Below are 27,868 nucleotides of genomic sequence, written 5' to 3'. Positions count from 1 at the left end.
AGGGCACTGGCAGGGGCACTTGTGGGTGCAAGGCTGAGACCGCAGGGCTGCTCTCGCCGGAGCTGGTGCTGTGAACAGAGGCAGCTGGAAGGAGCAGGCCTCAAAGACTGGCTCCCTCCTCCCATTTCCCAGGTCCTGAGCACCAGGATCCCAGCCTCAGCCCATCCTCCTGCCCCCCAAACACGTTCACCCCCGTAGCCAGCACCGCTGAGCCACCCACCCCAAAGTGAATCGCCACTTCAGAAACATCCAGGACCTAGCCAAGCCTACTTTAAAATTACATTTTATTTCTCTTTATGAATATTTGTTTTTTGTTTTTTATTTAAAAAAAAAAAAAAAAAAAAAAGGTTCATTTTACATCTTCTTCAAGAGTCTTGTGCCTCCTGGTAAGTGCATTGGTTTGTTTCACAGTACTCTCCACGACCAAGGACGGTTCTTATTGCTGGAAGGAGTGAGTGGATGTCCACGCCAGGGCGGGGCTGGGGGACATAAGAGGAACTGGGGCCCCAGGCAGGAAGCCTGGGGCCTGTGCTCCAACATGAGCAAGGAGGCTGAGGGAGCCGACTGGGGCTTAGCTGAGTGTCTGTGGACAGACCTGCAGCCTCTCCAGGGTCTTCCCAGCCCTTCAGTGAGGAAGGAAGGGTGGAAAGAAGGGGCACAGGTGAAGGGGGGTCAGGGGGCACGGTGGGCCGGGGGCCGGGCATGCAGTGGGAGGGGTGCTGGCTCTTGCCTCGAGTGTTTGCTCACACTCAAGAAATGCGGATTTGGGGGTCCTTCACCCCCCAGCAGCTCAGGAAGCCCCTTTCCATTCCACTCTCCAGTCCCACTTCCGGAAGAACCCAGCAGCCTGAGACCCGCCTCCTGAACCCCCAGGGTCCTGTCCCTGCTTTAGTGCAACAAAGACCTGAGTGGAGAAGTCTCCAGTGAATGAAGGCCGAGTCCCAGCCCCGTCCCCACCCGTCCTCAGACGTGCAGCTGGGACCCGATGTTTCCCCCAAGGCTACTGCCTTTCCGGGTGGCACAGCCTCCATCCTCACAAGAGAGAACCTGCAGTTTCTGTGGGGAGGTCCTGGCCCCCACCAGGGGCCCCCTGAGCACCGTGCCAGCCGGCAGCTCCAGCCCAGTGTGTCCCAGGACGGCCTCCTGGCACGAGCTGGGCCTGGAGACAGACGGCAGAGGCTGAACGGTCATTAAGCACCCCTTGAATAAACGCAACAGCCCGTGGACAAAGGAGCGGGGCAGGGACCTCGGTGCCCACCCCGTCCCACGCTGTCACGGAGACTCCTACAAGTGGCTCATCTGTAGCAGAAATTGATTATTTTTCTAAATGGATGGTTTTCTGTGCTTGATTATTATTAGGCTGAGTGTGGGCCCCGGGTGGGTAGCTGTGTGTTTGGCAAGCTGGAAGGAACATGGCTTCAGTGGGATGTCCCCTAATAGCCCCTGCAAGTGGCCGCAAGGCAGACACTGCCCAGAGCCCTGGCACGAGGGGTCAGGACTAAGTAAGCCCTGGGGCTCCAGTAACCTGGGACCGAGGGAGGGCAGGTCCCAGGGATGGGCTTCCAGACGTCTGTCCTCACCTGTCACTCTCCACTGTGCCAGCCCAGCCTCCAGAGTGGCTCTGACCCCTCTCTACCATGAGCCCACCCAGGCCTCCCAGCCCTTGGCCTGGATTCACTTCTTTGAGGACAGGAAGCAGGGGCTCGGCCAACTGCCTCCCAAGACTTCCCTAGAGCTCAGGTGCCTTCTACCTCCATCAGTGTGGCACCCAGAGCCTGACTGCACCATCCCGCTGCCCCGAAGGCCTGGGAGGGGCGCCCCTGAGAACGAGCCCTGTCTTGGCCCTTTTACAGTACACCAGGGGCCGGCCAGCCACAGGGGCCGGGGCCCACCTGATTCAAGTCTTAAAATGCCCTGCAAGAAGGGATGTGAATGCCTTCCTTACCTTTGAGACTAACACTGAGGCTGTGTGTCGGCGGTCCGGGCGGCTGGCCCCCAGGCATTTGGGACCAGTGTGGATGGAGAAGGAAACCACCACACACCTGGAGGAAGGGCCAGGGACTCCACTGGGGGTGGGTCCCGAGGACTGAGAGGGTGAAAATTCCCTGGGCTCACAGCAGCCTCCCTCTCTCCTCCTAGAGCCGCCCAAGGGAAGTTAAGGCTGCTGGGAAGAGAGGGGAGAAGAGGCCAGGCCGCTGGCAGAGCCACCCCCTGGCCAGAGCTCACAGCCCCTCTCCGCCGGTGCCGGGATGAGACCTGGGGGTGGAGGGAGAGAAGGGGCTGTTCAGGTGGAATCTGCCTGTGGTTTTGTTTCTGCCAAAAAGAAAGAGTGAGCAGCTGGTTTCAGGTCTAAACGCCCATCCTCACCCTTCTCCCAAGACACCCGGGAAGAAAGGCTCAAGAGACCCTCCCAGGCGACCCCACCCCTCCCTCCACCTGTGGCAGAAGAGGAAAAGTCCGGTAGAAAAGAGATCCTGCTTTCTTTCTCCAATTGGTTTTCTTCCTTTAAATTCAGCTTAAGGCAAAAGTTTGGCAAAGCAAGTCTACATAAGGCCGCATGACAGAGGGCAGGGGGACCCGGGGAGGGAAGGCCGGCCAGCGCCACAAATCGGCAGCAGTGCGGATCTGTCTCTTTGATCGGGGGCCGGAGCTTCCCTCCTAATCGGCTCCTCCTCTTCCTGCCCCTGAACCCCCATAAGAGGAGTTTTTTCAAAAAACGGAAAAAGCAGTGTTTCAGGGAATCTGTTACGGGTGAGTGACTGAAGCTGTGAGCAAAAGGAGAGGCAAGGAGACCAGAGGTGACCCTGAGGGCGCACGTGGGGTCTGTCTGTCCCGCTTAGGTCTCCCCCCTCCCTGAAAGGAAGCAGGTGCTGAGCGCCGGGGAGGCCTTCCCGGGGGGGCCTCAGCACAGTGAGATCCGCCCGCTGGAGAGGATAGAATGGTCGTATCTTGCTGAATGACTGAAGAGTGAGTCTGAGTTTTGTTTTCAGCGGTATTATTATTTGCGAGTCTAACCTAGCGGGTGGCCCTGGCTGTCACCGGTGCTTGGGCGGGATCACCACCAGCGGCTGCCCGTACTTGGGCCGCCACATGAGGACCTGGGCGTCGTTGGCATTGGGCTTGACCAGGGCGCTGGGCGGGATGGGTTCGTTCTTGCTTAGGATTTTGGGCTGGTCCTGGGCGATGGGCTCCCGCAGCCGGGCGCGCTGGCCCAGAGGCCGGTTGGGGTTCACCTCGATGCTGAGCTGCATGCGCCAGTGGAGCGTCTGCAGGATGATCATGTCGTTGGTGGAGGTGTTGGTGGCCACCAGCCAGGTGGTGAAGCTCTGGTCCCGGTAGATGTTGGTGAGCTTGGCCACGTTGCTCTCGCTGACAGGCACGGCCCACGTGACGCTGGGGTAAAAGTTGTCGTTCATGCTGATGATGAACTTGGAGTCTCTCTTGGTGGGGCCCACGATGGTGCAGGTCTCCGTGGTGTTGCCGTACCAGGGGTAGTTCACCCCGTCAGAGTCGCTGATGGCTTGGATCTTGCCCTCCTGGAGGTCAGGGAGCTCCCAGCTGGACCTGAGGACAAGGAAGGCCAGTTCACTCACTCGGTCACTCAAGGAGGGCTTTCTGTGTCTCCCTGGTAGGCCAGGGGCTGTCCCGGGCCCTGAGGATGGAACGGACCCAGCAGACCACCCGGTCCCCTTTGACATTCTGGGGGCAGGGGGTCAGACAACAGCTGGGAGTATCACTGTCATCACTACCGCTGTTATAATCATAACCCTCGGACAGAAAAAGGTGGCCGGCCTGGCCCAAGTTGCTCTTGGGACATACAGGATCCCACACTCCCATGTGGCCGTGGATACAGTAGCACCTGGGAGCCCACCCCAGGCTGTAGGGGCCCCTTAATTTAACATTATAGGCTCACAGACAATCTTCTCCATGCAACCCCACGCTGCAGATACAGAAAGCAAAGGGGTGGGCTGGGGGTGGACAGTGACGCTACCTTTCCCAAAGGACATTTGGCCAAGTGGTGGAGCCTGGGACCCGGGCGCCCGTTTCCACCAAGGCACCTGTAACAGGGAAGCTCAGGACAGCCGGCGCCCACTGTGCCTTCTGCTCACCTATGTGCACAGCGGGTACTCCCAGGAACAAGTTACTGCTAAAAATACACTCCTGGCCAGGCATGGTGGCTCACGCCTGTAATCCCAGCACTTTGGGAGGCTGAGGCAGGCGGATCACTTAAGGTTAGGAGTTCAAGACCAGCCTGGCCAACATGGTGAACCCTCCTCTCTGTTAAAAATACAAAAATTCACTTTGGGAAGCCAAGGCGGGCGGATCATGAGGTCAGAAGTTTGAGAACAGCCTGGCCAAAATGGTGAAACCCCGTCTCTACTAAAAAAAATACAAAAAATTAATCAGGCATGGTGGCACATGTCTGTAGTCCCAACTATTCAGGAGGCTGAGGCAGGAGAATCACCTGAACCCAGGAGGCAGAAGTTGCAGTGAGCCGAGATCATGCCATGCACTCCAACCTGGGCAACAGAGTGAGAGTCTGTCTCAAAAAAATAATAATAATAATATTTAGTGGGTCATGGTGGCAGACGCCTGTAATCCTGTAATCAGAAGGCTGAGGTAGGAGAATTGCTTGAACCTGAGACGCTGGGTTTGCAGTGAGCTGAGATTGTGCCACTGCACTCCAGCCTGGGTGACACAGTGAGACTGTCTCAAAAAAAAGCATTCCCAACTCGACACAGTGGCTCATACCTGTAACCCCAGCACTTTGGGAGGCCGAGGCTGGCCAACACAGCGAGACTCTACCTTTAAAAAAAAAAAAAAAAAAGCATTCCTGTTCCTAGATTTAATCACAATAGCCAAAAGGTAGAATCGATCCAAGTGTCCAACGACAGATAAATGGATAAACAAAATGTGCTATATACATACAATGGAATGTTCTTCAGCCTTCAGAAGGAAGGACGTTCCAACACAGGCTACAACACAGATCAACCTTGAGGACATTACGTTGAGTGAAATAAGCCAGCCAAAAAAAGACACATACTGTGGGATTCCACTTACGTGAAGTCCCTAGTGTCAAATTCATAGAGACAGAAAGTAGAATGGAGGTTGCCAGGGGCTGGGAGAAAGAGGAACGGAAAGTTGATGTTTCTTGGGGACGAAGTTTCAGTTTTGCAAGATGAAAAGAGTTCTGGGCTGGGCGCTGTGGCTCACACCTATAATCCTAGCACTTTGGGAGGCCAAGGTGGGCAGATCACCTGAGGTCAGGAGTTCAAGACCAGCCTGGACAACATGGTGAAACCCTGTCTCTACTAAAAGCACAAAAATTAGCCAGGCGTGGTGGTGGGTGCCTGTAATCCCAGCTAGTCAGGAGGCTGAGGCAGGAGAATCGCTTGAACCTGGGAGGTGGAGGTTGCAGTGAGCCGAGATCATGCCATTGCACTCCAGCCTGGGTGACAGAGCCAGACCCTGTCTTTAAAAAATAATTAAAATAAAATAAAATGGTAAATTTTATAAAATGTTACATAGACTTTACTATAATTTAAAAAATGCATTCCCCTACTTACACATCATATAATGTTAGCAGTTAGCAAACTTGGGGCCGCTATAGGAGGAATGATTAGGAACATGATTTTGCCAATTTTCCTGTTCATCTCATTGAAAAGCTCACTCATTAGAGTAACACCTGCTTAATGGGCATCTCCTGCCCAGCCCCTGAGCACCCCAGACTCAGGGAACCTGGAGGAAGCTCAGACAACCTCACTGTCTGGAAGTACACAGTAATTCCAAAGATCTGGGGGGGCCCACAGCAGCAGGCAGGATGACAACGGGTGAGCCTGCTCATTCGCTCCCCCGCATGGATGAAGAAGTGAGTCAGAGCCTCTTTGCCCACTGGGGGCCGGGTCTCCTATTTCAGAAGGAAACGTCCACTCTGTCCTCACCCAGTGCTTACACTTGTTTGGAACAGATTCCCGTTTTTTTGGTTTTTCAGGGCAGAAAGCAAACTTGCATAAGGAACCCTGCTTTGGCCTTGGCCCCTTTCGTTTGCAAAGAGCTGAAGGCCTGGTTTGGAGGAGTGAGGCTGAGCAGCAGAACAACCCTCCTCCTCCTGACCCCAGCCTTGGGATTTCCTTTCCTTTCTGCAGTCCTGAAACTCCCAGGCCCTGGCTCAGACACAGGCAGGTGAGGAGCCTCCTGGACTGGCAGACAGCACTGCGTCATGCGGGCCAGGGCCAAATCGTCACCAGGCTGTATGGATTCCCCCCACCTGGGGGTGCTGGGGATGCGTAGCTCAGGGGCACCTGCGGCAGCCCAGGGTCTACTGTTAGCCCCAGCTGCTTGCACTGTGGTCCAGTCACAGACGCGCGGATCCTCCACCATCTCATCAGCAGCCCACGGACAATCCGCCGACATCTGCCTGCCAGGTTTTTGTGATGATTAAATGTATTGATACTCACTGCCTGGTCCAACCAACAGCAGTCAGTGGACGCTTCTGGAGACACTTTGAGGGTGGCATGAGCAGTTAGAGGTGTGCCTCTCCCAGACCAGGTAGCCCTGATTTGACCTGAAGCCTTTTCTGACCTTTCATTATTATTATTATTATTATTTTTTGAGACGGAGTCTCACTGTCTCTCAGGCTGGAGTGCAGTGGTGAGATCTCTGCTCACTGGAGCCTCGGCCTCCCAGGTTCAAGTGATTCTTCTGCCTCAGCCTCTTTTTTTTTTTTTTTTTTTTTTGGAGACGGAGTCTCACGCTGTTGCCCAGGCTGGAGTGCAGTGGCGCGATCTCGGCTCACTGCAAGCTCCGCCTCCCGGGTTCCCGCCATTCTCCTGCCTCAGCCTCCTGAGTAGCTGGGACTACAGGCGCCCGCCACCGCGCCCCGGCTAATTTTTTGTATTTTTAGTAGAGACGGCGTTTCACTGTGGTCTCGATCTCCTGACCTTGTGATCCGCCCGCCTCGGCCTCCCAAAGTGCTGGGATTACAGGCTTGAGCCACCGCGCCCGGCCCTCAGCCTCTTGAGTAGGTAGGACCACAGGCACCCACCACCATGCTCAGCTAATTTTATATTTTTAGTGGAGACGGGGTTTCACCATGTTGGCCAGGCTGGTCTCAAGCTCCTGACCTCAGGTGATCCGCCTGCCTTGGCCTCCCAAAGTGTCCGGGATTACAGGTGTGAGCCACCGCCCCAGCCGAATTATTTTTATATGAACTTGTTTCTCTTCTCTATAAAATTGCTATTCAGTTTAATGCTTTTTGCCCACCATTCTTTTGATTACAGATTTTATTGGTATTTTTCTACTTACTGGGGATTTAAACATTCTAATTCTATTCTTTTAGTAGTTGTCCTTGAAATTTTCCCATTATTTTTGACTTAAAAGTCTAAAGTTAAGCAATATCTTAACCACCTTTCTCCTTTTTTTTGAGACAGTTTCACTCTTGCTGCCTGGGCTGGAGTGCAGTGGCATGATCTCAGCTCACTGCAACCTCTGCCTCCCGGGTTCAAGCAATTCTCCTGCCTCAGCTTCCCAAGTAGCTGAGATTACAGGCATGTGCCACCATGCCCGACTAATTATTTAGTAGAGATGGGGTTTCACCATGTAAGGTTGGTCTCGAGCTCCTGACATCAGGTAACCCACCCACCTCAGCCTCCCACAGTGCTGTGATTACAGGCGTGAGCCACCATGCCCGGCCTAATTTTTATATATTTTTTAGCAGACATGGAGTTTCACCATGTTGGCCAGGCTGGTCTCAAACCCCTGACCTCAGGTGATTGCCCACCTTGGCCTCCCAAAGTGCTGGGATTACAGGCGTGAGCCACCACGCCCGGCTGTAAACAACCTGAGATTTTCAATGCGGTGACAGCAGAGCCTTGAACCACGCTCGGGGCCCTTCTGAGTGCAGGCCCCGGGCAGCTGTCCAGTCTAGGAGCCCAGCAGGCCGTTCACCTCCATGGCTGTGGGCAGGGGCAGGCAGGGCCACCTGTCACAATCCCATCCTCCTAGTGACCCCAAAGGACAAGCAGGCAAGTCCAAGCTGGAACCCAGGATTCAGAACGCTTCCTGGGCTGAAGTGGCTTCCTCAGCCTCCCGCAGCATCCCTGTCTTGAGTCCCATCGTCACCCACCCAACAAACATCTGCAGGGCACCTGCTTGGCACCACATGCCAAGGTACCACACGCCACGAAGCCCTGAAAGGGGTGGACAGAGCTACTGGCCTGGCCAGCAATGGGGGAGGCCTGTGTCTCCGGGACACAGCGCCATCCCGGACTCTCCCTCGCCCCTCCAGGCTGTGCCCCTTCTCCTCCTCTGCCTCCACCCTGGCCTTACCCTTCCCTGGTCTCCCAGCCTCCTGCAATCTGTTCCCCTCCCAGAAGCAGCCCGAGCGATCTTCTAAAAACACAAATCCGATGGCATGGCTCCAACCCTGTTAAACCGGCCATGACTCCCCTATGCCCTTAAAACCGACGCAATTGAAGCCTAGAGCCCTGTGTTCGTGCACACATGCACATGTACACACACGTGCGTGTACACACACATCCTCCCTGGGCTCCAGGGCCCCAGCCATTCTCAGCTGCTGCACCGGGCCATGCTCCTCCCTCTCAGGGCCTTCTACCGGGAGCAGCATCATCCTCGTACTCATCTTCATCCTCCTCTTCCTCCACCGCCTTTTCCTCCTCCTCCTCTCCCCTCTTACTCCTCCTGTCCTCGCTCATAGCTGCTCATTACTCAGCTCTGCAGCCACCATCCCAAAGAAGCCTGCCTGGACGCTCCACATGGGCCAGGTGCCTCCCGGTATTCAACGCCACTGGATCTCATCCCACTGCCCTGTGGCCTGTTCATGACGGTGATTAAATACTGATGCACTCATTTGCTACCAGTCTCTTTCCCAGACAGACCACGAGGCCGTGAGGGCAGGGCCAGGCCTGCCTCACCCATCACCACATATCTGGGATGTATCACAGCACCTGGCCCAGCTTCAGGCACTATCAATGTCTGTGGCCAGGATCAATGGCTGTCAGTACATGCTGGGTCTCCCCCAAAGCCCACAGGGCATCTCTGTGAGGAGTCCTGGGCCCCCAAAGTTGCTCTGAGCTTCTGCTTATCCTGCAGGGCTGCAGCTGCAAGAGCCTCTTGCTGGACGGTCTCCTTAGCAAGTGCTGACAGCAGGTACCACTCCCTAAGCACACAGGCTGCGCCGGGCACCACACCTCCCTGGGGCTGGGGCTGTGGGGTGCATTTCACGGAGGAGACTTAGGGCAGTTAGAGGCCAGGTCCGAGGTCACACAGCTGGGAAGTCACTGGGCCAAGGTCCCCAATCTGACCCAGCTCTTACCCCCCAGCCTCTAATGGAACCTTAGCGATCCTCCCACCTCAGCCTCCCAAGCTGCTGACATGAGCCACCGTGCCCGACCTAATCAGCTTTTAAAACAATCAACTATGGGAGTCTAAGGCTGGAGGGTGGGGTATTGCTTGAACCCACGACGTCAAGACCAGCCAGGGCATGGCCGGGCGCGGTGGCTCAAGCCTGTAATCCCAGCACTTTGGGAGGCCGAGACAGGCGGATCACGAGGTCAGGAGATCGAGACCATCCTGGCTAACACGGTGAAACCCCGTCTCTAATAAAAAATACAAAAAAGAAAAAAAACTAGCCGGACGAGGTGGCGGGTGCCTGTAGTCCCAGCTACTCGGGAGGCTGAGGCAGGAGAACGGCGTGAACCCGGGAGGCGGAGCTTGCAGTGAGCCGAGATCTGGCCATTGCACTCCAGCCTGGGTGACACAGCAAGACTCCGTCTCAAAAAAAAAAAAAAAAAAAAAAAAAAAAAAAACCAGACCAGCCAGGGCAACAAAGCAAGAGACTCTCATCTATACAAAAAACTTAAAAATTAGCCAGGCATGGTGGTGCGTCCCTATACTCCCAGCTATGCGGGAAGCTAAGGGGGGAGGATTGCGCGAGCCCAGGAGGTCAAGGCTGCAGTGAACTAGGATTGCCCCACAGCACTCCAGCCTGGACAACAGAGTGAGACCCTGTCTCTAAAAGAAAAAAAGTCAACGAAATTTAGAAACACTTTTGAAATAGCAGGTTGGATATGCTATATATACAGATATATGTTCTAATAGGCATTAAATATGTTGCATTAAAACAAAATTTAGCCTTAACCTTAAATGATTGACTCAAATATTATTCCACCTCCTACAAGCGGCTCACATTGGGCACCTTAAGAAACACCTTTACAGATAAAGACTTGAGGCTCCAGGGCAAGGGCCTGCCCATGCCAGAGTCTCCTGCTCAGCCCTGGTTTCAGCCCCTCACACGGACCAGGCAGGAAGTTAGGAATTATTTTATCTACCCCCCAACGGTATGGATTTTATGATCTGATAAAATTTGCAGAAAGTACTCATTCTGTAAAAACTTTACAATTTTTAAGAAATGATTGCCCAAGAACCCCCATTCCACACTGGACAGGCATCTTGGCTTCCTGACTTCCCCCTGTGCTGCGGGCCCCCTGGGCTGTCCCCACCACCACCAGGTCACCAGGCCGTGCTCTCCCAGTCTCCCCAACACCTGTTCACCAAGTGAGGGAAGGGCTGGAGGTCTCGCCTCCCACAGGGCCTGCCCGCGGGGATTCCCCCACCACAACAAACCCCATTCCTTCTGGGACCCAGACACCTTCTCCCTGCCAACCCCACCCCTCTTAACCCAGGCACAGCAGTGGATCACTGGGATTTAACACGAGGAGGAAAGACCAACAGAGCCTGTTTAATTTTAGTTATAGGCCGGGCGCGGTGGCTCAAGCCTGTAATCCCAGCACTTTGGGAGGCCAGATCACGAGGTCAGGAGATCGAGACCATCCTGGCTAACACGGTGAAACCCCGTCTCTACTAAAAAATACCAAAAAAAAAAAACAAACTAGCTGGGCGAGGTGGCAGGCGCCTGTAGTCCCAGCTACTCGGGAGGCTGAGGCAGGAGAATGGCGTAAACCCGGGAGGCGGAGCTTGCAGTGAGCTGAGATCTGGCCACTGCACTCCAGCCCGGGCGACAGAGCGAGACTCTGTCTCCAAAAAAAAAGAAAAAAAATTTTTAGTTATAAAAGAAGTACTTTTAGGCCGGGCGCGGTGGCTCACGCCTGTAATTCCAGAACTATGGAAGCCAGAGGAGGGCGGATTGCTTGAGGTCAGGAGTTCAAGACCAGCCTGACCAACATGGGGAAACCCCGTCTCTACTAAAAATACAAAAATTAGCCAAGGACAGTGGCGCCCGCCTGTAATCTCAGCTACTCAGGAGGTTGAGGCAGGAGAATCACTTGAACCCGGGAGGCGGAGGTTGCAATGAGCCGAGATCGCACCACTGCACTCCAGCCTGGGCAACAAGAGTGAAACTTCGTTGCAAAAAAAAAAAAAAAAAAAGCAGCATATCAAGTGAAAACTGAAACCTACCTCCCCATGCGCCCCTCCCCGTGTGCCCCGTGTTGTACTCCGGTAAACATCCTTTGGGACCTTGCTCTCTGCATACACACAGGATATACTCCCAACTTCAGTATTTTCTTTTTAACAAAAATGGGTTACTACCCCACATATTGTTTGATAACTTTAAACAAAAATGTAACAACAATGTACCATTTCCCCACGTGGGAGTATCCATAGCTCTACCTTGTCTTCAGGGCCTATAGCCCTGCCTCAGAGTCTGCACTGCAGACAGACCATAATTTCACTCCCTCTTGAGGGACCCCTGAGTTGTTCCTGGTTTTTTGCTATTAGGAGCCGTGGAGTTAACATCCTTACTTGTGCTTTTTTTTTTTTTAAGACAGTCTCGCTTTGTTGCCCAGGCTGGAGTGCAGTGGCATGATCTCGGCTCACTGTAACCTCCACCTCCTGGGTTCAAGCAATTCTTGCACCTCAGCCTTCTGAGCAGCTGGGATTACAGGCGTGCACCACCACACCCCGCTAAATTTTGTATTTTTAGTAGAGACAGGGTTTCACCATGTTGGTCAGGCTGGTCTCGAACTCCTGACCTCAGATGATTCGCCTGCCTCAGCCTCCCAAAATGCTGGGATTATAGGCGTGAGCCACCGCGCCCGGCCCATGTACATCTTTATGTGCTGCTTCCCCATTCACGTGATCATTAACTCACTTGTTCAGTAGATTATTTTTTTGGACGCCTCCAATATGCAGGCCCTGAGTTAGGGGCACAAAATTTCTGTAAGGGACTCTAAAAGTACAGGCTGGGCACTATGGCTCACGCCTGTAATCCCAGGACTTTGGGAGGCTGAGGCAGGTGGATCACTTGAGGTCAGGAATTCGACACTAGCCTGGTCAGCATGGTGAAACCCCGTCTCTACTAAAAATATGTTAAAAAGAAAAAAAACCCGGGTGTGGTGGCAGGCACCTGTAATCCCAGCTACTCGGGAGGCAGAGACAAGAGAATCGCTTGAACCCGGGAGGCGGAGCTTGCAGTGAGCTGAGATCCGGCCATTGCACTCCAGCCTGGGCGACAGAGCGAGACTCCGTCTCAAAAAAACAAAACAAAAAAATGTACAACCACCGAGCTGAAGGGCTTGCGCATGTGGACGGTAACAGGCACAGCCAGGCTCACCTCTCAGCATCCTCGCCTGCCTCAACTGTCCTCCCACAAACAACAGGTGAAGACGCTCCCCTCCCCCGAACACTGGGCACCACTGATCTTTTTCATTGCACCCAACTCTGATCAGCAAAACAAAGGATGTCAGTATGTAACTTGTCATTTCCCTGATTACTACGGCTGTTGAGTGGTGCCTCGCACGTCTCCAATGTTTGTTTCCAGTGCTTGGACGGTGGATGAGGGCTGCAGCGATCCCTTGGCCGGGGCTGGTCCTGGGGGAGCTCTCTTTCGGCTGGGTCATCCCCCCTACTTCCTCCCACCCCAAAGCCTTGAAACAAGGACTTCCCTCTCCCACCCACCCCGCCCTCGCCTCCGCCAGGGCCCAGCAGATGGGGGAGGCCGCCTTCCGGTTACAGAGAGGAAGCCTCCTCCTCAATTGTTCTTTGCACAACTGACGCTCAGGCCCCGGCTTCAGGAAGAGGCCACGTGGTCAACAGGGACATTCTTCCATGGCCTGTCCCCAGATCTGCTGGCGCTGAGCAAGACTGCTCGGGCAACCAGCTTCAGGTCTTAGACGCTGTGACCACATCATAAAACGAGGCCTTCCTGAGTTCCTGGGGAGGACGCTGGGAGATGGCAGGTGGGAAGGCGCCCGAGGTAGCCATTCTCAGGGTCATCCCTGCAGGGCTGGGTGGCACCCAGCAGTCCCTCCACCCCTGCCCTGTCCTTTCCCACTAGACTTTTTTTTTTTTTTTTTTTTTGAGATGGGGTCTCACTCTGTAGCCCCGGCTGCAGGGCAGTGGTGCGATCACAGCTCACTTGCAGCCCTGACCTCCCCGGGCTCAGGTGATCCTCCCACCTCAGCCTCTCAAGTAGCTGGGACTAGAGGCATGCGCCACCGTGTCTGGCTAATTTTTTTGTATTTTTTATATGCACAGGGTTTCACTGTGTTGTCCAGGCTGGCTACTGGCCTTTCTTTTCTTTTTTTTTTTTTTCTGAGATGGAGTCTCACTCTGTCGCCCAGGCTGGAGTGCAGTGGTGCGATCTCGGCTCACTGCAAGCTCCGCCTCTCAGGTTCGTGCTGTTCTCCTGCCTCAGCCTCCCGAGTAGTTGGGACTACAGGTGCCCGCCACCACGCCCGGCTAATTTTTTGTATTTTTAGTAGAGACGAGGTTTCACCATGTTAGCCAGGATGGTCTCGATGTCCTGACCTCGTGATCCGCCAGCCTCAGCCTCCCAAAGTGCTGGGATTACAGGTGTGAGCCACCGTGCCCGGCCCCACTGACCTTTCGTAACACAGTGACAGCATTCATGCTATAGACAGGTATCTGAAACCCAGGAGAAGGGATAATGTAACAACAGCAACAAGACAGCCACCTTTCCGCTGACTCTGACAGGCACCGCATAATGAATAAGACATTGTCAGTATCATGATTCATAGCTGTGGTATTGACGGCTACCATATATTGAGTGCCTGGTATATGTGAGGTGCTGGGTTAAGCTCTTATCATCACAACCCTGAGGGAGAACTCATATTCCCATTTCACAGACAGGAACAGTGAGGCTTGGAAAGGTTAAGAGGCTGGCCCAAGGGTTGGGAGCTAGGGTTCAGACCTTGCTACACATGGGCATGGAGCAGTGTCCCCATCAACCCAAAGAAACCCTTTCCATCTGAGCTGCTCCCCCTCCTCCCCACCCAGTCTGCCCTTTGGCAGACTCCAGAGCCATAAACTGCCCCTGGCCTTGGCCTTGGCCATGGGCGTGGCTGTGGGCCAGGTTCCCAGGGGGCTCCAGAGAAGGGCAAACCAGGGACAACGTGGAACTTCTCCCACACAGGCGAGAAATTGTGACTTGTCACTTAGAAGACTCTGTGCCAGCTGACAGGTGGCAGTTGAGGAATTGCGGGGGCCGGGCTGTGGAGGCAGGTGTCTCCAACAATTTGGAGAAGGGGGGGGTTGGCTTTTAAAGCAATGTGGGTTGGACCCAAAGCCATATAGAATCCTCTCATGCTGGCACAGAGAAACTCACTCTTTTCCAGCTCTGTCTGTAAAAGTCAGGGTATTATTGAGATGGTGTGTGTTTTTTTGGTGTTGTTTTGTTTTGTTTTTTTTAATTGTTCCATTTCAAATGTTTCAAACCCAGAATGTCATTCTAAAAAGTGATCCTCCTGGTTTAGGGATTAATTTTAAGCAGGGATAACGTTTGGGGGTATGACGGATTTCGGTTAAGTATCTGGAATTAACATTTTGGATACAAGTCCATTTGTAAAGAATGAAAGCCCTAACCTAGCTCTCGTTACCTGGCTGTCCCTTCCCCGGGCCACTAAAGCACAGGGCCTGGGTTCCATTTTAAGGATGTGAATTGTCTGGGTCAAGTCCAGCGGTCCTCCACTAGGTGTGATTTCATAGCCCCTCCTGGGGACATCGGACTCTCCCCGGGGACATTACTGACTGTCACAGCTTGCGGGGATGTGCTCCTGGCATGCAGTGGGTAGAGACCAGGGATGCTGCCCAGCCCCCTACCCATGCACAGGACACCCCCCACCAGCACAAAGAATTACCTGATCCTGGGCCAGGCAGAGCAGAGGGACAATACTGGGCCGGTTGGGGTTCCTGGTCACCCCAACCACTGTTCCCTTTCCTTCATGCCACAAGGCTTAAAAACTTGGAAAATGGAAGGCCTAGGGGCAGGGGAGACAGGAAGGGGTTTTAAATCCCACCTAAGGCTCACGCCTGTAATCCCAGCCCTTTGGGAGCTGAGGCAGGCAGATCACCCGAGGTCAGGAGTTCGAGACCATCCTGGCCAACATGGGGAAACCCCGTCTCTACTAAAAATATAAAAATTAGCTGGGTGTGATGGTGTGTGCTTGAAATCCCAGCTACTCTGGAAGCTGGAGCAAGAGAATCACTTGAACCCGGGAGGCAGAGGTTGCAGTGAGCCAAGATTGGCACCACTGCATTCCAGCCTGGGGGACAAGAATAAGACTGTCTCAAAAAATAAATAAATAAATAAAAATTAAAATAAAAAAAAAATAACTAAATCCCACCTAAATGCTTCTATTTCCATTCAGCAAGGAGCTAAAGTAAGGCCACATCCTGGCCTTCTCCATGAGCCCTTCAAGGGACTCTCTTCTTTGGCCACTCAGCCCATTAGGCTGATTCTGTTGATTCCTAATAAGTACTCGGCAGCCTCCTCCTCTACGGCTCAGCTACAGGACAGCCACCCATACTGGCCTCTCGCTGAATCCTCACAGCAGCCTACGGGAAGTTCTCACCCTCACGGACAGACACGGAATGGAAGTCCGGGGGCTGCCTGGCCAAGGCCTTAGGAGCCAGGACACGTGGACCCTTCTGCCCAACTGCTCCAAGCCACCCCTCCCAGGGAGCCTCCGACTGCATCCTGTCCCTGGGGCTGGTCCCTGTGTATCCCAACTGGGATTACACAGCCAGTGCACCCAGGGAGAATGAGCTGGGTGGGACACAGAGGCTCCCTGCAGCGAAAGAGGAGTCCCGAGAACGAGAGGGAGCAAAGAGAAACGTCAGGGGCAGAGGGAGAGCAAGGAAAATGGTCTGGAGCCACTTGAAAACGCAAGCTCTTCATGCCTTACACTGCTTTAAAAAGTTCTACACTGAGGAAGTGGGCCCTACGTGACAAAGACTCAGCCTGGGGAGAAGATTCACTACACAGTGTGGCTGACATCTGTCTTAATTCTGTAGTTTTAGCCCCTCACGTCTGATGGAATAACAGTAACAGTGACAACACCGCTAAGGACGATCCCCATCCCATGACTGCCTGCGGTGAGGATTCACCACGAGCTTGGCGCAGGGCTGACTGCATGGCAAATTTGGTTGGCTTGAGTGATTCTCACAAGAAGCCATGGGGAAGGGGTTATCGCCAGCCCCATTTTGCAGATGTGTAAACTGAGGCTCAGAGCAGTAAAGGGACTTGCCGAGGGTCACATCCTGGGAAGTGGCAGAGCCTGGCCTCCCGCCCACATCTGCCTAAGAAGGCATGAGGCTCTTCCAACCAGGAAGTGAGGACTGGCACAGGGAGGGCAAACCTGCCTCGGTTCCCAATCTCAGGCCTGGCTCCAGCCACATCACCCTCACCTACTCAGGGTCACCAGATGGAGAACGAGTCTTAGTGAAGACATCGGAAGCCCGGGTGCACGGAAGGGGAAGCTGAGGCTTGGAGTCTGTACCTTGGGTCAGGCCTGTGGCCTCCCCACCACACGTTGCACCAACCTCATTAGAATACAGTCCCGACGAGTGCTCAAGTCTTTCCAAGTTCAGAAGACGACACCCGCTTCCCAACCCCTTCTAGGGAATCAACTAGGCTTAGCCCAAAACCCCGAGGAAGACTTTTGTTTCTACAACTGTCCCGGATGCCTTCAAAGCCCGAGGAGGTTTATGGGCTTAAGGGTTCTTAGAAAAGGTCCTCACTGCATAACTAAGAATCATGTTTCCCTGCTTAGAATAGAAAGGCAGCCCCCGGCCTGAACTGGATTACTAGCTGCTCTTGAGACGCAAAAGGCTTGGCACAGATACCAGGCTGGTGGAGACGGCCGGTGAGAGCCTCTGCATGTGCTCTCCATGCACCTCTTTGGGATGGTCACAGTCACACGCTGGATTTAAGGGTTACTGTGATCCTCATGTTTCCTTTAGAACTTTGCAGTCATTAAGTAGAGAAGCCACCAGACTTGGTGTCCCGCCATCCTCCACCCCTCTCCTTTACAGGTGGCCCACGAGGTTCTTAAATCTGTGATAAGTTCGAACTCCTGGGGAAATTATCCTCTTTTCCCCACTTGCAAAACGGGGAAGTGAAGCTGCACAGGGTAGACGCTGAGAGGGGCTCTGGGAGTGTCCGCGGCCAGTCAGGGGGCCACATGGGTGGGCTACCCACCAGGGCCTGCCTAGCCCTCCTCATGCTCAGAACCAGCTATTTTCACCATAGGGACGGCCTTCTCTGGGGTCAGGAAGCAGGCCAGGAAAGGAGCCCCAGGGCCCCAGGGTCCTCACCGGGACCCCCAGTACCCTAGGCACACTCTGGAGACGGGGCTTCGGGGCTGCAGGAGAGGCTCCTCTTTGCTGTTGCTGTTAGGGCCTCCCGGGGGGAACACTGGACTTGCCTGCGCAAAGTGGCCTTCTGCCTTGGAGACAGAAAGCGCTACACTGTGAAGAAATCGGGCTTGTAAAACTAACTGTGCTCTCAAACACAGTGCCGTTTGGAATAGCGAAGCACTCCCCCAGGTCCTCGCACGCACTCGTATAAGCCAGAGAGATAATTGAGGCCCAATCGCAAAGCCCTGAACACACCGGTCTGGGAGTTGCAGAGTGCCTGAGTGTCTGCCATGGGCCCCCACAGGGCCAGAGGCCTGGAGGGCAGCCCTCCAGCCTCTCTGGTGACCCCTGATGGCACTAACACTCCTCAGGCGGACGGCACGCTTGCTCTGCCAGGAAACACTGGGAGTAATGTTCCTCTGCTTTCTCGGCATCTTGCAAGGAAGGAGACAGGAACCCCGGGGAAACAGTGGCAGGGTAGGGTGCAGAACTGTGACTCCAATCTAGATCCACAGGGAAACTCTTCAGGGAGACACCGGGCCAAGGAGGCCACCTGCATACCTGCCTAAAGCTTCTCTCTGGCCTGGGTCCTGTCTCCATGGTATCTCCACCTTCCCCACTATGGGCCGCCCCTCACCAGGCCTCCAAGCTCGGCCATCCCTAGCAGTTCCCAGAGCTGGCTCTCCGCCGTACTCACATGCCCTGCTCGCCGTACTGGTTGTAGAACTCCATGTGGCTGCACGCCTGGATCCAGCCAACTATCCAAGTCTCCTTCTTGGGGATGGGAGGCATGACCACCTGGGCCGAGGCCCGGAAGTGGGGTGTCCGGTAGCGGAGCACCACGCTGGAGGACTCATCGATGCTGGTGGGGACGGGGTCGATGGAGGCTTTCACATCAATCACCGTGATCCCTTCCCGGAAGACTCTGGCTTTACCTCCGATGCTCTGAATACAGCCCATGGCACACAGGAGCGCTCTGATCTCCAGGGAAGGCCAGCAGTCACAGAGAAAACCAGGCATTGAAAGGACGGAGGCTGCAGGACCCAGTGCAGACGGCGCTGCTCTCCAATCTCAACTCTCAAGACCGATATCCATAGGATAGAAAAGTCACTGAGTAGAGGGGGGGTCGCATATATCACTACCTCGGCCTGTTTATAAATAAGGATTCTGCTGCATTTCACGAGCCCTGGGCTCGCTCTTCTTCTCCTCGCAGTGGACAAAAATCACCGATATTCTTTGGGTTAAAAAAAGAAAAGTTTGTAGTTTAATGAATAATTATGTCGTTCTGACATCCGGCCCTTCTGTGCCTCATACGCGGGGACGGCAGCTCGCAGACTCTCCCTCAAGTCTTCGGAGGAAGCAGGCGAGCGCCGGCAGACTCATAAATAAGGAAGGCTCCGTCCCCGTGCGGTCGCGCCACCCTCGCTGCAGAAGCCTGACTTCCTGCCCTCCGGCCTTCCGCACGCGCTCCCTCCGGGCCCCGCACCCGCACCCGCCCGGCGCGGCCGAATCAATTGCAGAGCAGTTTCTGTCCACCGGCCGAGGTCCCGGCGCCCTCGGGGCAAGCGCCGACCCGCGGCTTCCAGGAGGCGAGCTCAGCGCTCGGGCCGCTCGCCGGTGTCGGGGGAGCGCGGCGCGGGTCCCCGTCGGCGCCCACTCGCGGGCGCCGGCCGGACGTCCCCACGCGGGCACGCCGCGTCCCCTCGCCGCTGTCGCTGCCGGCCGCCGTGCAGGGTCCCGGGGCTGCGCTCCAGCCGCCGCCGCCTGCTTCGCCACGGCCGCCGAGGACCTGGTGGGAGGTGGAAGGGACAGCGCGTCAAGGCCCGCCTCAAAGTTGAGCCGAACTTTGCTGCGGGGGGCGCGCGGGGGCGGCGACGCGTGTGCGCTGGGCGCGGGCTGCGGAGCTGACGGCGCAGCTCTGGGCGGTCTCCCCGGAGGCGGCGGCCCCCGCCCCCTGCGCCCGCCCCGTCAGTGGCGACCGCACGACCGCGCGCACCAGCGAATAATAGCCGCCCGTGACATCTCTGCTGATACCGTCCCTGGCGGGGGCGGGGTGGGGGGCGAGCGGCTGTCGCTGCAGGGGGCGACGAGCACTTGCCCTGCGCTGTCCCCACCACCGCGCCGCCAGCGCCAGGTGCCCCTTCCCCACCCCGTCCCTCCGGCCCCTTGGGCACAGCGCCACCCACCAGGGCCGTCGGATCCGGCGGGCACCCCTTTCCCTGCTGGGGTCCCCCGGCCCTCGGAGAGCGTAGTGCCCCCGCCCCGCCGCGTCAAGCGCCTCTGTCGCCCCTCTCCAGCCGCGAGCAGCCCCGGGTCCCGCGCGTCGGGCGCGCTCGCCGCTGCCGGGGAACTTTGGCGCGCACGCCCCCACCCGGGCGGCGCCGCCGACTCACCTGCCCCGGGGGCCGCTCTGCTGGCCGGGTCGCCGCCCTCCGAACGCCCCTGACCCAGCCGCGGGCACGTTCTTGGGGCGCCCCCACCCCCTTCCCCGGGCACTGTCCCTTGGCTCTACTGGAATCTGGGGCCGGCGTGAGTGCCCCCGGCCCCCACCCTCCTCCCGGCTCGGGGCTTCGGGGGGCGGCCGGGGGCGGAGGGCTGAGGCTCGGGGCTCTCTCGCCCCCACCCCGCGCGCCTCCTTTATTTTATGATCATTGTGAGCGCGCTGTCGCCGCTCAGCCCCGCCGCCGCGCCGCAGCCGCCTGGCGCGCCCCGCGCTGCCTCGCTCTGCTGCAGCATCGGAAAGGCAACCGGGTCAAACTTTGCAGAAACTCGGCCCCTGCGCCGGCCCGGCCCCCGCGTCCGCTCGCCGCCGCCGGCCAAGCGCAGCCGGCGCACGCAGGGACCGCCGCCCGCTCGCCGGCCCCGCGGGGATGCAGGTCCGCAGGCGGCGGCGGCGGCGGCGGCGGCGGCGGGCGGGCGCCGCCTCCTCCTCCCCGCCCGCCCGGCTCTCCACCCTCGCTCCCCGCACACAGCCCGCCCTCCCTCTGGTAATCCCTCGCTCCCCCTCGCTCCCTCTCTCTGCAGCTGCTCGGGGAGCTGAGCCTCTCCTTGAACAAACGACATTTCCTTTTTGGCCAGCCCCGGGAATTCTGGGTAGTGTAGTTCCGCTGCTGTCTCGGGGCCAGGTGGGCTGCTCCCTGTGCCCTTTGAACTCTAGGGACCAGAGGCTTTCTGGTGCTCTGAGCACACGCAGAAGGGCTGCCCTGCCCTGGGGTTCCTGATTGCAGGGAGACAGTGGCTTGGTGGAGACAGCGCGGGGGCTTTGTAGGCTCCAAGGCTGGGAAGGTCGGGGGGAGGAGAGAGAAGTTTGGGGAGAGGTGGGTCCCCTCGAGCAGGTCTGCTGGCTGCCTGTTGGACCCCAGCTGTGTGATGAGTGCTGTACCAGAGCATCGTTTCAGCCACATCGGCCTCTCTGTGGAGGGAGACTGTGATGATGTGCACTTCTCAGAACAGGCACCCAGAGCTGAGAGGCTGGGGGATTTGCCCAAGGTCCTTCCCGGCGTCTCCCCGAGGTGTCCCAGCTGAGACTCGGAGCCCGGTGGTCCCAGTGCAGGGGCTCAAAAGGAGCGTGAGGCTATACAGCCATGGGAGAGCTATGAACCCCACCCCTACCTTGCAGCCAGCCCTAGGGAAAGCCCAAGCAATTTGTGATATAAGGACATCTGGCAGCTACATTAAAGCCACGCTCTTCATCCCCACCCCATCCCCATGACTCTGACTTCCACAGGAGCCCACAGCTGGCACAGGGCAGGTGCTTCCAGCCAGCCCCAGAGCCAGAGCACGCTGAGTGCGTAAGGGCAGGGCTGGAGGGGCTGAGGGGCTGGTCACTCTTGGGTCTCTCCTTTGAAGGGTGAACAGCCAGACCATCTCACAGCAGCACCGACCCAGCCATGGAGCAGGAAGTGGCTGGCTAGGGTGGCCTCCCCCTCTCACCCAGCCACACCCTCATCCCAGCACTGCTGTGGCCCATGTCCCCAGCTAGTGAGAAGTTGGTCCCTTTCCAGTTCAGCTAGTAGGTGACTTATTCCTAGTCCCACTGACTCGGACCAAGGCAGGGGAGCCAAGCCAATGCCACAGAGGCGGCCCCTTGGCCTGTTGGACACAGTAGAACCCCAGACAGCACACAGATTACATCGGGGCCCCACATAAATGTCCATTTCCAGGGAGAAGTCTTCCGTGGCCTCTTCACCACGTGAAGTGGCCTCTCTCTTCCATGAACTAATGGCCCCTACAAAACATTCTGTCCCTCTGGCACTCACAGGGCCTTCTACAACTCTTGTGCACTACTCAGTTTATATGTAGGGAAGGTATTCGCTTTTGAGGTATCTGTTTCATTTCCCGACTCCCATCCCCCCGACAGCCTGGCCAGGGTGCTCTGAGAGGGTAAGGAAGGCTGTCCTGGAAATGAGGTGACAGGTTCAAGGGCTCCATGAACAGGGGCAGAGCTGCACATCCCTCTCGTGGAAAGGACAGGGGCCAGAGCCCTGAACCGCCTCGTGAGCAGTGAAGCTGCTGGAGGTGATTTCCCAGGAGTTGGCTCCCCTCAAGGCCAGCTGGGAGTGACAGTGTCCCCCTCCGTCTTGGGCTCTGCCTGGGTTTGTGAAGCACCCACTGTGTGTCAGGCATTACATTGAGCAGGCACTGTCTCTTCTATCCTTGACTTTGACCCTGAGCGGTGGGATCCACAGACAGAGAAAACCAGGGATCAGAGGATAGTGACTTCTCAGAGGCTGGATGCCAGCTCAGATCTGACCAGCTCCAAAGCCCACACTCAGCTTCTTCACCAAGCACACCCCACTTGCTAGCCGGGGCCAGCCCCTCAGAACTAGGATGGGACTGACCACTAGGAAGTCCTACCAGCAGAGGTGTGTGGACGCCCACATGGTGAGGGCTTGTAAAGTAGAAGACCCCTTTCCCTTAACCTGCTCCCCCTTGACATCGCCCCTGCACAGGATGTCATCTCAGTCTGCAGGAGAAGAGACCAGTCAGCATCGGTCCACGGGCCTGTTTGCAGGCTTTGAGTGAGGGGGCAGCTGTGCCAGGCAGGGGGTGTGAATGGGCTGGGCTCCTGTGTGCACTCCCTGCCCTGGCTTCTGAAGCGCCCACCAGGGTTCCAGCGACTTCCCCTGCTCGAGGCCCCTCCGACCCTGCCACTTCCCTACACAGCCCTGCCTCCTGCTCGTCATTTTCCGGAGCTCCGTGGGTGTTGGGCACAGACCCACGGCAGCCTCAGCATATGTGGAAGGCTCATGACGCATCCACGCGCGTGTGAAGTGCCGGCGTCTGCAGAGCAGAGGAAGGGGACATCTGTTTGAGTCATTGCCCAACAGCACAGGGCACTCCCATTGCTCCCAGGCCCCTTTCCCCTCCCCCAGGCCTCAGGCTCCCTGGACTCTGAAAAATGAGAAAGAGGAGGGGTGGGGAGACACAGCCCCACCCCCCACCCGGGATGGTGAACAGTGGGATGGCAACTTGGGAGCTCAAAGTGTTGTCAGTGGGAGGACAAGGTCCTCAATTCCTGGTACATTGGCCCAGAGAAGTCATGAAAACCCAAAGCCACACAGCAAGTCAGAAGTAGAAACAACGAGGACCCCGCCCAGCTGCAGGGCCCTGGGAGGCCTTCAGAAAGAGCCCGCTGCAGTGTCTCCTTACAGGTATCACCGTGAGCTGGGGCTTTGCACACAGCATCTTCGTGGCTTTCCACAACGATCCCAGACCTGATCCAGAGAAACCCAGTGATCAGGGGTTGACCCGACCCTGTCATCATCCCATTCTACAGATGAGGACACTGAAGCCTGGTGAAGAGGGAGGGGTGGATGGAACCAGGCGGCCTGGCTGTAAGACCCAGAGGCTGGATGACTCGGATATAGTGGGTGCTCTCACCAGCGTTCCCTGCAGTATGGGGACCTTGTTTTCAGTGGCCACTAGAGACAGTCCCAAGGCTCTTTCTCTCTCATGGACCACTCTGCACTCAGGGTTACAGCGGGTCCTCCGAGGGCTCACCACCTTCAAGGATGGGGTCATCAGAGGCCAAAAAGGCAGCTCACGGGAGGCAAGAGTTTCTGTTCTGCAGATGGAAATGTTCTGTGCTGGAATTCTGTTGCCCTGGGAGACAGCGTTCTCTCCCCAACTGTTGGAGATCAGACCGAAAGCCAATGACGAAGCTTGGAATGTCCACCGGGGAGGTGGGTGGGGCCAAAGAGCCAGACAGGTATCTGGAGGTGGGGGACATTGAGAGGCTCGGTGGCAGATGGAGGCATAGGGCATGTCTGCAGCCCTGACCTGCCTCACTAGGACAGGAGGCAGACTGGGCCTGGCCAGGGGAGTAGGGACAAGATCTCAGAGACAGCTGGTCCAGCAGCCTCCCCTTCAGGTGGGGAACAAAGGCCCAGTGAAGCCCTCCAGGGAGGCCTCCTTCACTAGAACTCAAGTCTTCTGGCCTGGCACTCAGCGAGAGCGTCATTCCACTGAGGGCCATGGTGCCACATGGGGATGACAGGGCACGCGACCACCGCCTGTGCTGGCTGCAAATCTGGAGGCTGGGGCCTTCCCAGCCAAAGCTCAGAACCACATGGCTTCTAGGGCTAGTGAGGCTTGGGGCTTCTCAGCCCACCTGCCCACTGTTCGAATTCATTCCTTCCCCAGTGTGGACCGGACACGTCCACCAGGCCAGGCACTGGGAAGATATAGCGGAGGGGTCACAGCCAGGCCCAGACAACAGCACTGGCATCCCCGTGCCAGAGATGTCGGGGATAATGCCAGGAGCCATGAATGAGGGTATTAATTATCATCAATAATAAATAGGTACACATTGATACTCAAAATGGTTATGAGTCAGCATCAATGGCTATAAATCAGGAGGTATGTCAGTTGTTTCCACATGTGTGTGTCTGCTGCTGAGCTGGAGGAAGGGTGCGTGCACCAGGGCTGTGGGGTGTGAGGCTGTGGGGTGTGTGTGCAGTGGGTTAGGGTGTGTGGGGGAATGTGCATCTGTGCATGACGGTGTGAGTGTGCATCTCTGTGTGTGAGGCTACATTTGACAGTTGTGTGTGATTGTGTGGGTGTGTATGTGTGTCCATCATGTAAGTGTATGTGCCTGCATGCCATGTGGGTGCATGTCCGTGTGTGCTTGGGGTGTGTAATGGTGTGAATGAGCATATGTGGTGTTGATGGGCAAGTGTGTGCAAGTTGTGTATAACCGTGTGTGTATTGTGTGAGGGGATGAAAGTTGGCGGGTGTAAGGATCTGTTTAAGTGTGTGTTCTGGTTGTGTGTGTGGGTCCATGCGTGTCTGTGGGTGAGGCCGTGTGTCTGCGTGGGTGTGGGTGTGAACTGGTGAGAGTGTGGTGAGCACGTCTGTGTGTGTGCATGAGTGTGAGTGTGCAAGTGTGCCTGCACATGCGAGTGTGTTGGGTGTGAGTGTGGGGCTGAGTCCGAGGCACTGAGGCTGAATCGAGATCGGGAAGGGGCGGGTAGGGACTGTTCCTCGCTGCCCACCGAGGGTCCCAGGTAGGGTTCCTGACCTCGCATTCCACCCCGTGAAGCCCCCCAACACCCTCCGCTCCCGCAGTGGCCCGGCTTCCTCATCCTCCTGGAAGTTTCTGGGAGCCTCCAGCCACCGCCCTGAGCGCCTAACGTCTTCCCCCGCAGGGTGCGCGTCTGAACGCAGTCTCCCAGCCCAGGCCCGGAGACTCAGGCAGCCCAAGGCCGGCACCGCGGAGCTGGAGCGCGCTCAGCACCGCCCCGCCCACCCCGACGCCGCCCCTCTGCACCCCCTCACCACCAGTCCCACCCAGCAGCCTCCGTCCGAGAGGTGAGAAGCCCACGTGCAGGAGATGCGAGTGGGGGACCGCGGGTTACCGCGGCCAGGCGCGGGGTGCGCCGCCCCACAACAAGCCCGGCGGTCCCCCGCCCCCCGCCGCCCGGGAAGGACGGAGGGGGCGGCCTGGGATCGGGTGCGGGACTGGGAGTTCTCCAAGGTGCTAAAATAAACCCAGCGAAGGATCAGGTTTCCCGACCAAAATAACCCAGAAGCGGCCTTAGAAATGCGAACTGGGAAAGCGATCCGGGCGGGAGGCGGGGGTGAAAAATGCTTTCCGCGGGGCTCCCTCGCCCTCCTGGCAGTGCACCCCGCGGCGGACCCTCCCTCCTCTCCCCTGCAGCTGCCAGGCCGCCGGCCCCACCCAGAGTGGAGCTTTTCACCCACTGCCTCCCCTTCCTTTCTGCCATCAGTCCCCCAGTAGTGTCCCACTGGCAATCGTCTTTGATGACCAGGTGTGTAGCAGGTTCAAGACCGGCTTGGAAGTTGCTTCTACTATGAGCCAGGCACTGCCTGAGCACCTGGGTCCCACCAGTGAACAAATAGAGGACAGGCCCTGCCCCGGGGGGAAGAGCCTTTTCCTAGCAGGACACAGAACCCCAAACACTCACAGAATAAAGAGGTGAGGCTATGCTGCGTCCAAAAGGGATATGGGCTTTAAAAAAGAAAAGAAAAGAAAATTAAAAGACTGGGTGTGGTGGCTCACACCTGTGACCCCAGCACTTTGGGAGGCCAAAGCAAGCAGATTGCCTGGGCTCAGGAGTTTGAGACTAGGCTGGGCAACATGATGAAACTCCGTCTCTACTGAAAATACAAAAAATTAGCCAGGCGTGGTGGTGCACACCTGTAGTCTCAGCTACTCGGGAGGCTGAGGCAGGAGAATCGCTTGAACTCGGGAGGCGGAGGTTACAGTGAGCTGAGATCGCGCCACTTAACTCTAGCCTGGGCGACAGAACGAGACCCTGTCTCAAAAAAAACAAAAAGAAAAAAATAAAAAACAGAGAGCAGAAGAGGGAAGAAGGCAAGGGGTCGGGGGGTGAGATTTGACTCGGGGCTCCCTGCTGGCTCATGCAGTGGCCTGGCTCCATCTCTTCAACTCTGAGCCTCGGTTTTCCCCTTTGTGTGAAGGGCGTGAAAAGCCTGTCTGTGAAGTTTCTTTGCTGGTTACACTGGGTGATGTAGGGCGTGCACTTTACTCCAAGCCTGGCACAGGCATAGCAAGGGTCAGGTATAAACCAGGGATAAACATGCATGTTCGTATTTATGGTAACTATTTTAAACTCTTAAAGACAGAAAACAAGTGTCTGCAACGTCCAAACTGCTCTAGGTACCAAAAGCTGCCAGAAAATTCCTGCTGTCAAGTAAGAGAGAGGTAGTATTGTCAGATGGTTAGGGATTTAGGTTGAGCTTTGGGTCTGAATCCTTGTACTAGCTGTGGGCCCTGGTAAATCACTTCACCCCCAGCCCACCTTTCAGCAATCAATATTTGGAACAAGGCCCAGGTAGAGCAATGATCCTGGGAGGTCTACTGGTCTAAGGGAACAGGGCCACCAAGGTCATCTTTACTTTTCTCATTGGTCCTTCCATGGGGCCTGGCACACTGTGGCATCAAGAAATGTTGGTGAAGGCTGGGTGCAGTGGCTGACGTCTGTAATCCCAGCACTCTGGGAGACCGAAGTGGGCGGATTGTTTGAGCTCATGAGTGCAAGACCAGCCTGCGCAACATGGTGAAACTCCATTTCTACAAAAAAATAGAAAAATTAACCGGGTGTGGTGGTATGCATCTATAGTTGCAGCTACTTGGGAGGCTGAGGTGGGAGGATCACTTAAGCCTGGGAGGTGGAGGTTGCAGTGAGCCAAGATCATGCCACTGCACTCCAGCCTGGGCAACAGAGCAAGACCCTGTCTCAAAAAGAAAAAAAAAAAAAGTGTTGATGAGTGAATGAGTGAAACTGAATGAGTAAGTGAATGAGTGACAGATGAGGCCGAGCAGGCAGGGAACAGAGAAGCCGTGGGACACGTGGCTAGGAGGATAGCTCAAAGGCTCAGAGTCAGAGGGACTGGCCTGCTTAAGTCCTAGCTCTGGCCCTGGTCAGTTGTGTGGCCTCACAAGTGATGTCACCACCTTGGGCCTGCACTTGTTCCTCTAACATGGGAAGAGGGTGGTTGGACTTGCCTTGTCCAACAAGACACCTTGGGGAGTGTCTGTGGCCCCATCCTGCCTCCCCATGTCTGGACACTACAGTGTTTGGGTTAGCCTACTAGATCCCATGGGATCCCTCCCAGCATGGTCCCAGTCACCCCACCTTGACTATTTGTTTCTTTTTTTTTTTTTTCTTTTCTTTCTTTTTTGAGTTGGAGTTTTGCTCTTGTCACCCAGACTGGAGAGCAATGACGTGATCTTGGCTCACTG

The 27,868-nt window shown here is 56.3% G+C and overlaps 1 protein-coding gene across 4 annotated transcripts; it reads right to left on the bottom strand.

The window, feature by feature from the left end:
* Positions 1-267: 267 nt before the first annotated feature.
* On the bottom strand, positions 268-23,710 carry FAM78A (family with sequence similarity 78 member A). Of its 4 annotated transcripts, XM_050760286.1 has the most exons (4): positions 12,593-12,826; positions 6,459-6,502; positions 5,352-5,473; positions 268-3,564 (listed from the first exon to the last, which is right to left on the bottom strand). In XM_050760286.1, the coding sequence occupies exons 1-4, from the start codon at positions 12,738-12,740 to the stop codon at positions 3,036-3,038; spliced, it is 843 nt and encodes a 280-aa protein (XP_050616243.1). In that variant the 5' UTR covers positions 12,741-12,826; the 3' UTR covers positions 268-3,035. The 4 variants fall into 4 exon arrangements, with proteins under 4 accessions (XP_050616243.1, XP_050616241.1, XP_050616242.1 ...); XM_050760284.1 differs by lacking the exons at positions 5,352-5,473; positions 6,459-6,502; positions 12,593-12,826 and adding an exon at positions 23,521-23,710; XM_050760285.1 differs by lacking the exons at positions 5,352-5,473; positions 6,459-6,502; positions 12,593-12,826 and adding an exon at positions 20,031-20,048.
* Positions 23,711-27,868: the final 4,158 nt, after the last annotated feature.

This window comes from Macaca thibetana, chromosome 15 (assembly GCF_024542745.1).
Source record: "Macaca thibetana thibetana isolate TM-01 chromosome 15, ASM2454274v1, whole genome shotgun sequence".
Lineage (NCBI taxonomy): Eukaryota > Metazoa > Chordata > Mammalia > Primates > Cercopithecidae > Macaca > Macaca thibetana.
The sequence above is the reverse complement of the archived record's forward strand: the minus strand, read 5'-3'. Positions and strand labels throughout refer to the sequence as shown.

Bases quoted from the DNA above. Each gene is read 5' to 3' on its own strand.
- FAM78A (XM_050760283.1), bottom strand. From the start codon at position 18,657: ATGCCTGGTTTTCTCTGTGACTGCTGGCCTTCCCTGGAGATCAGAGCG. The intron at 3,565-18,334 runs GTGAGTACGGCG...CCTTGTCCTCAG, and splicing joins CAGTACGGCGAGCAGGGCAT to GTCCAGCTGGGAGCTCCCTG.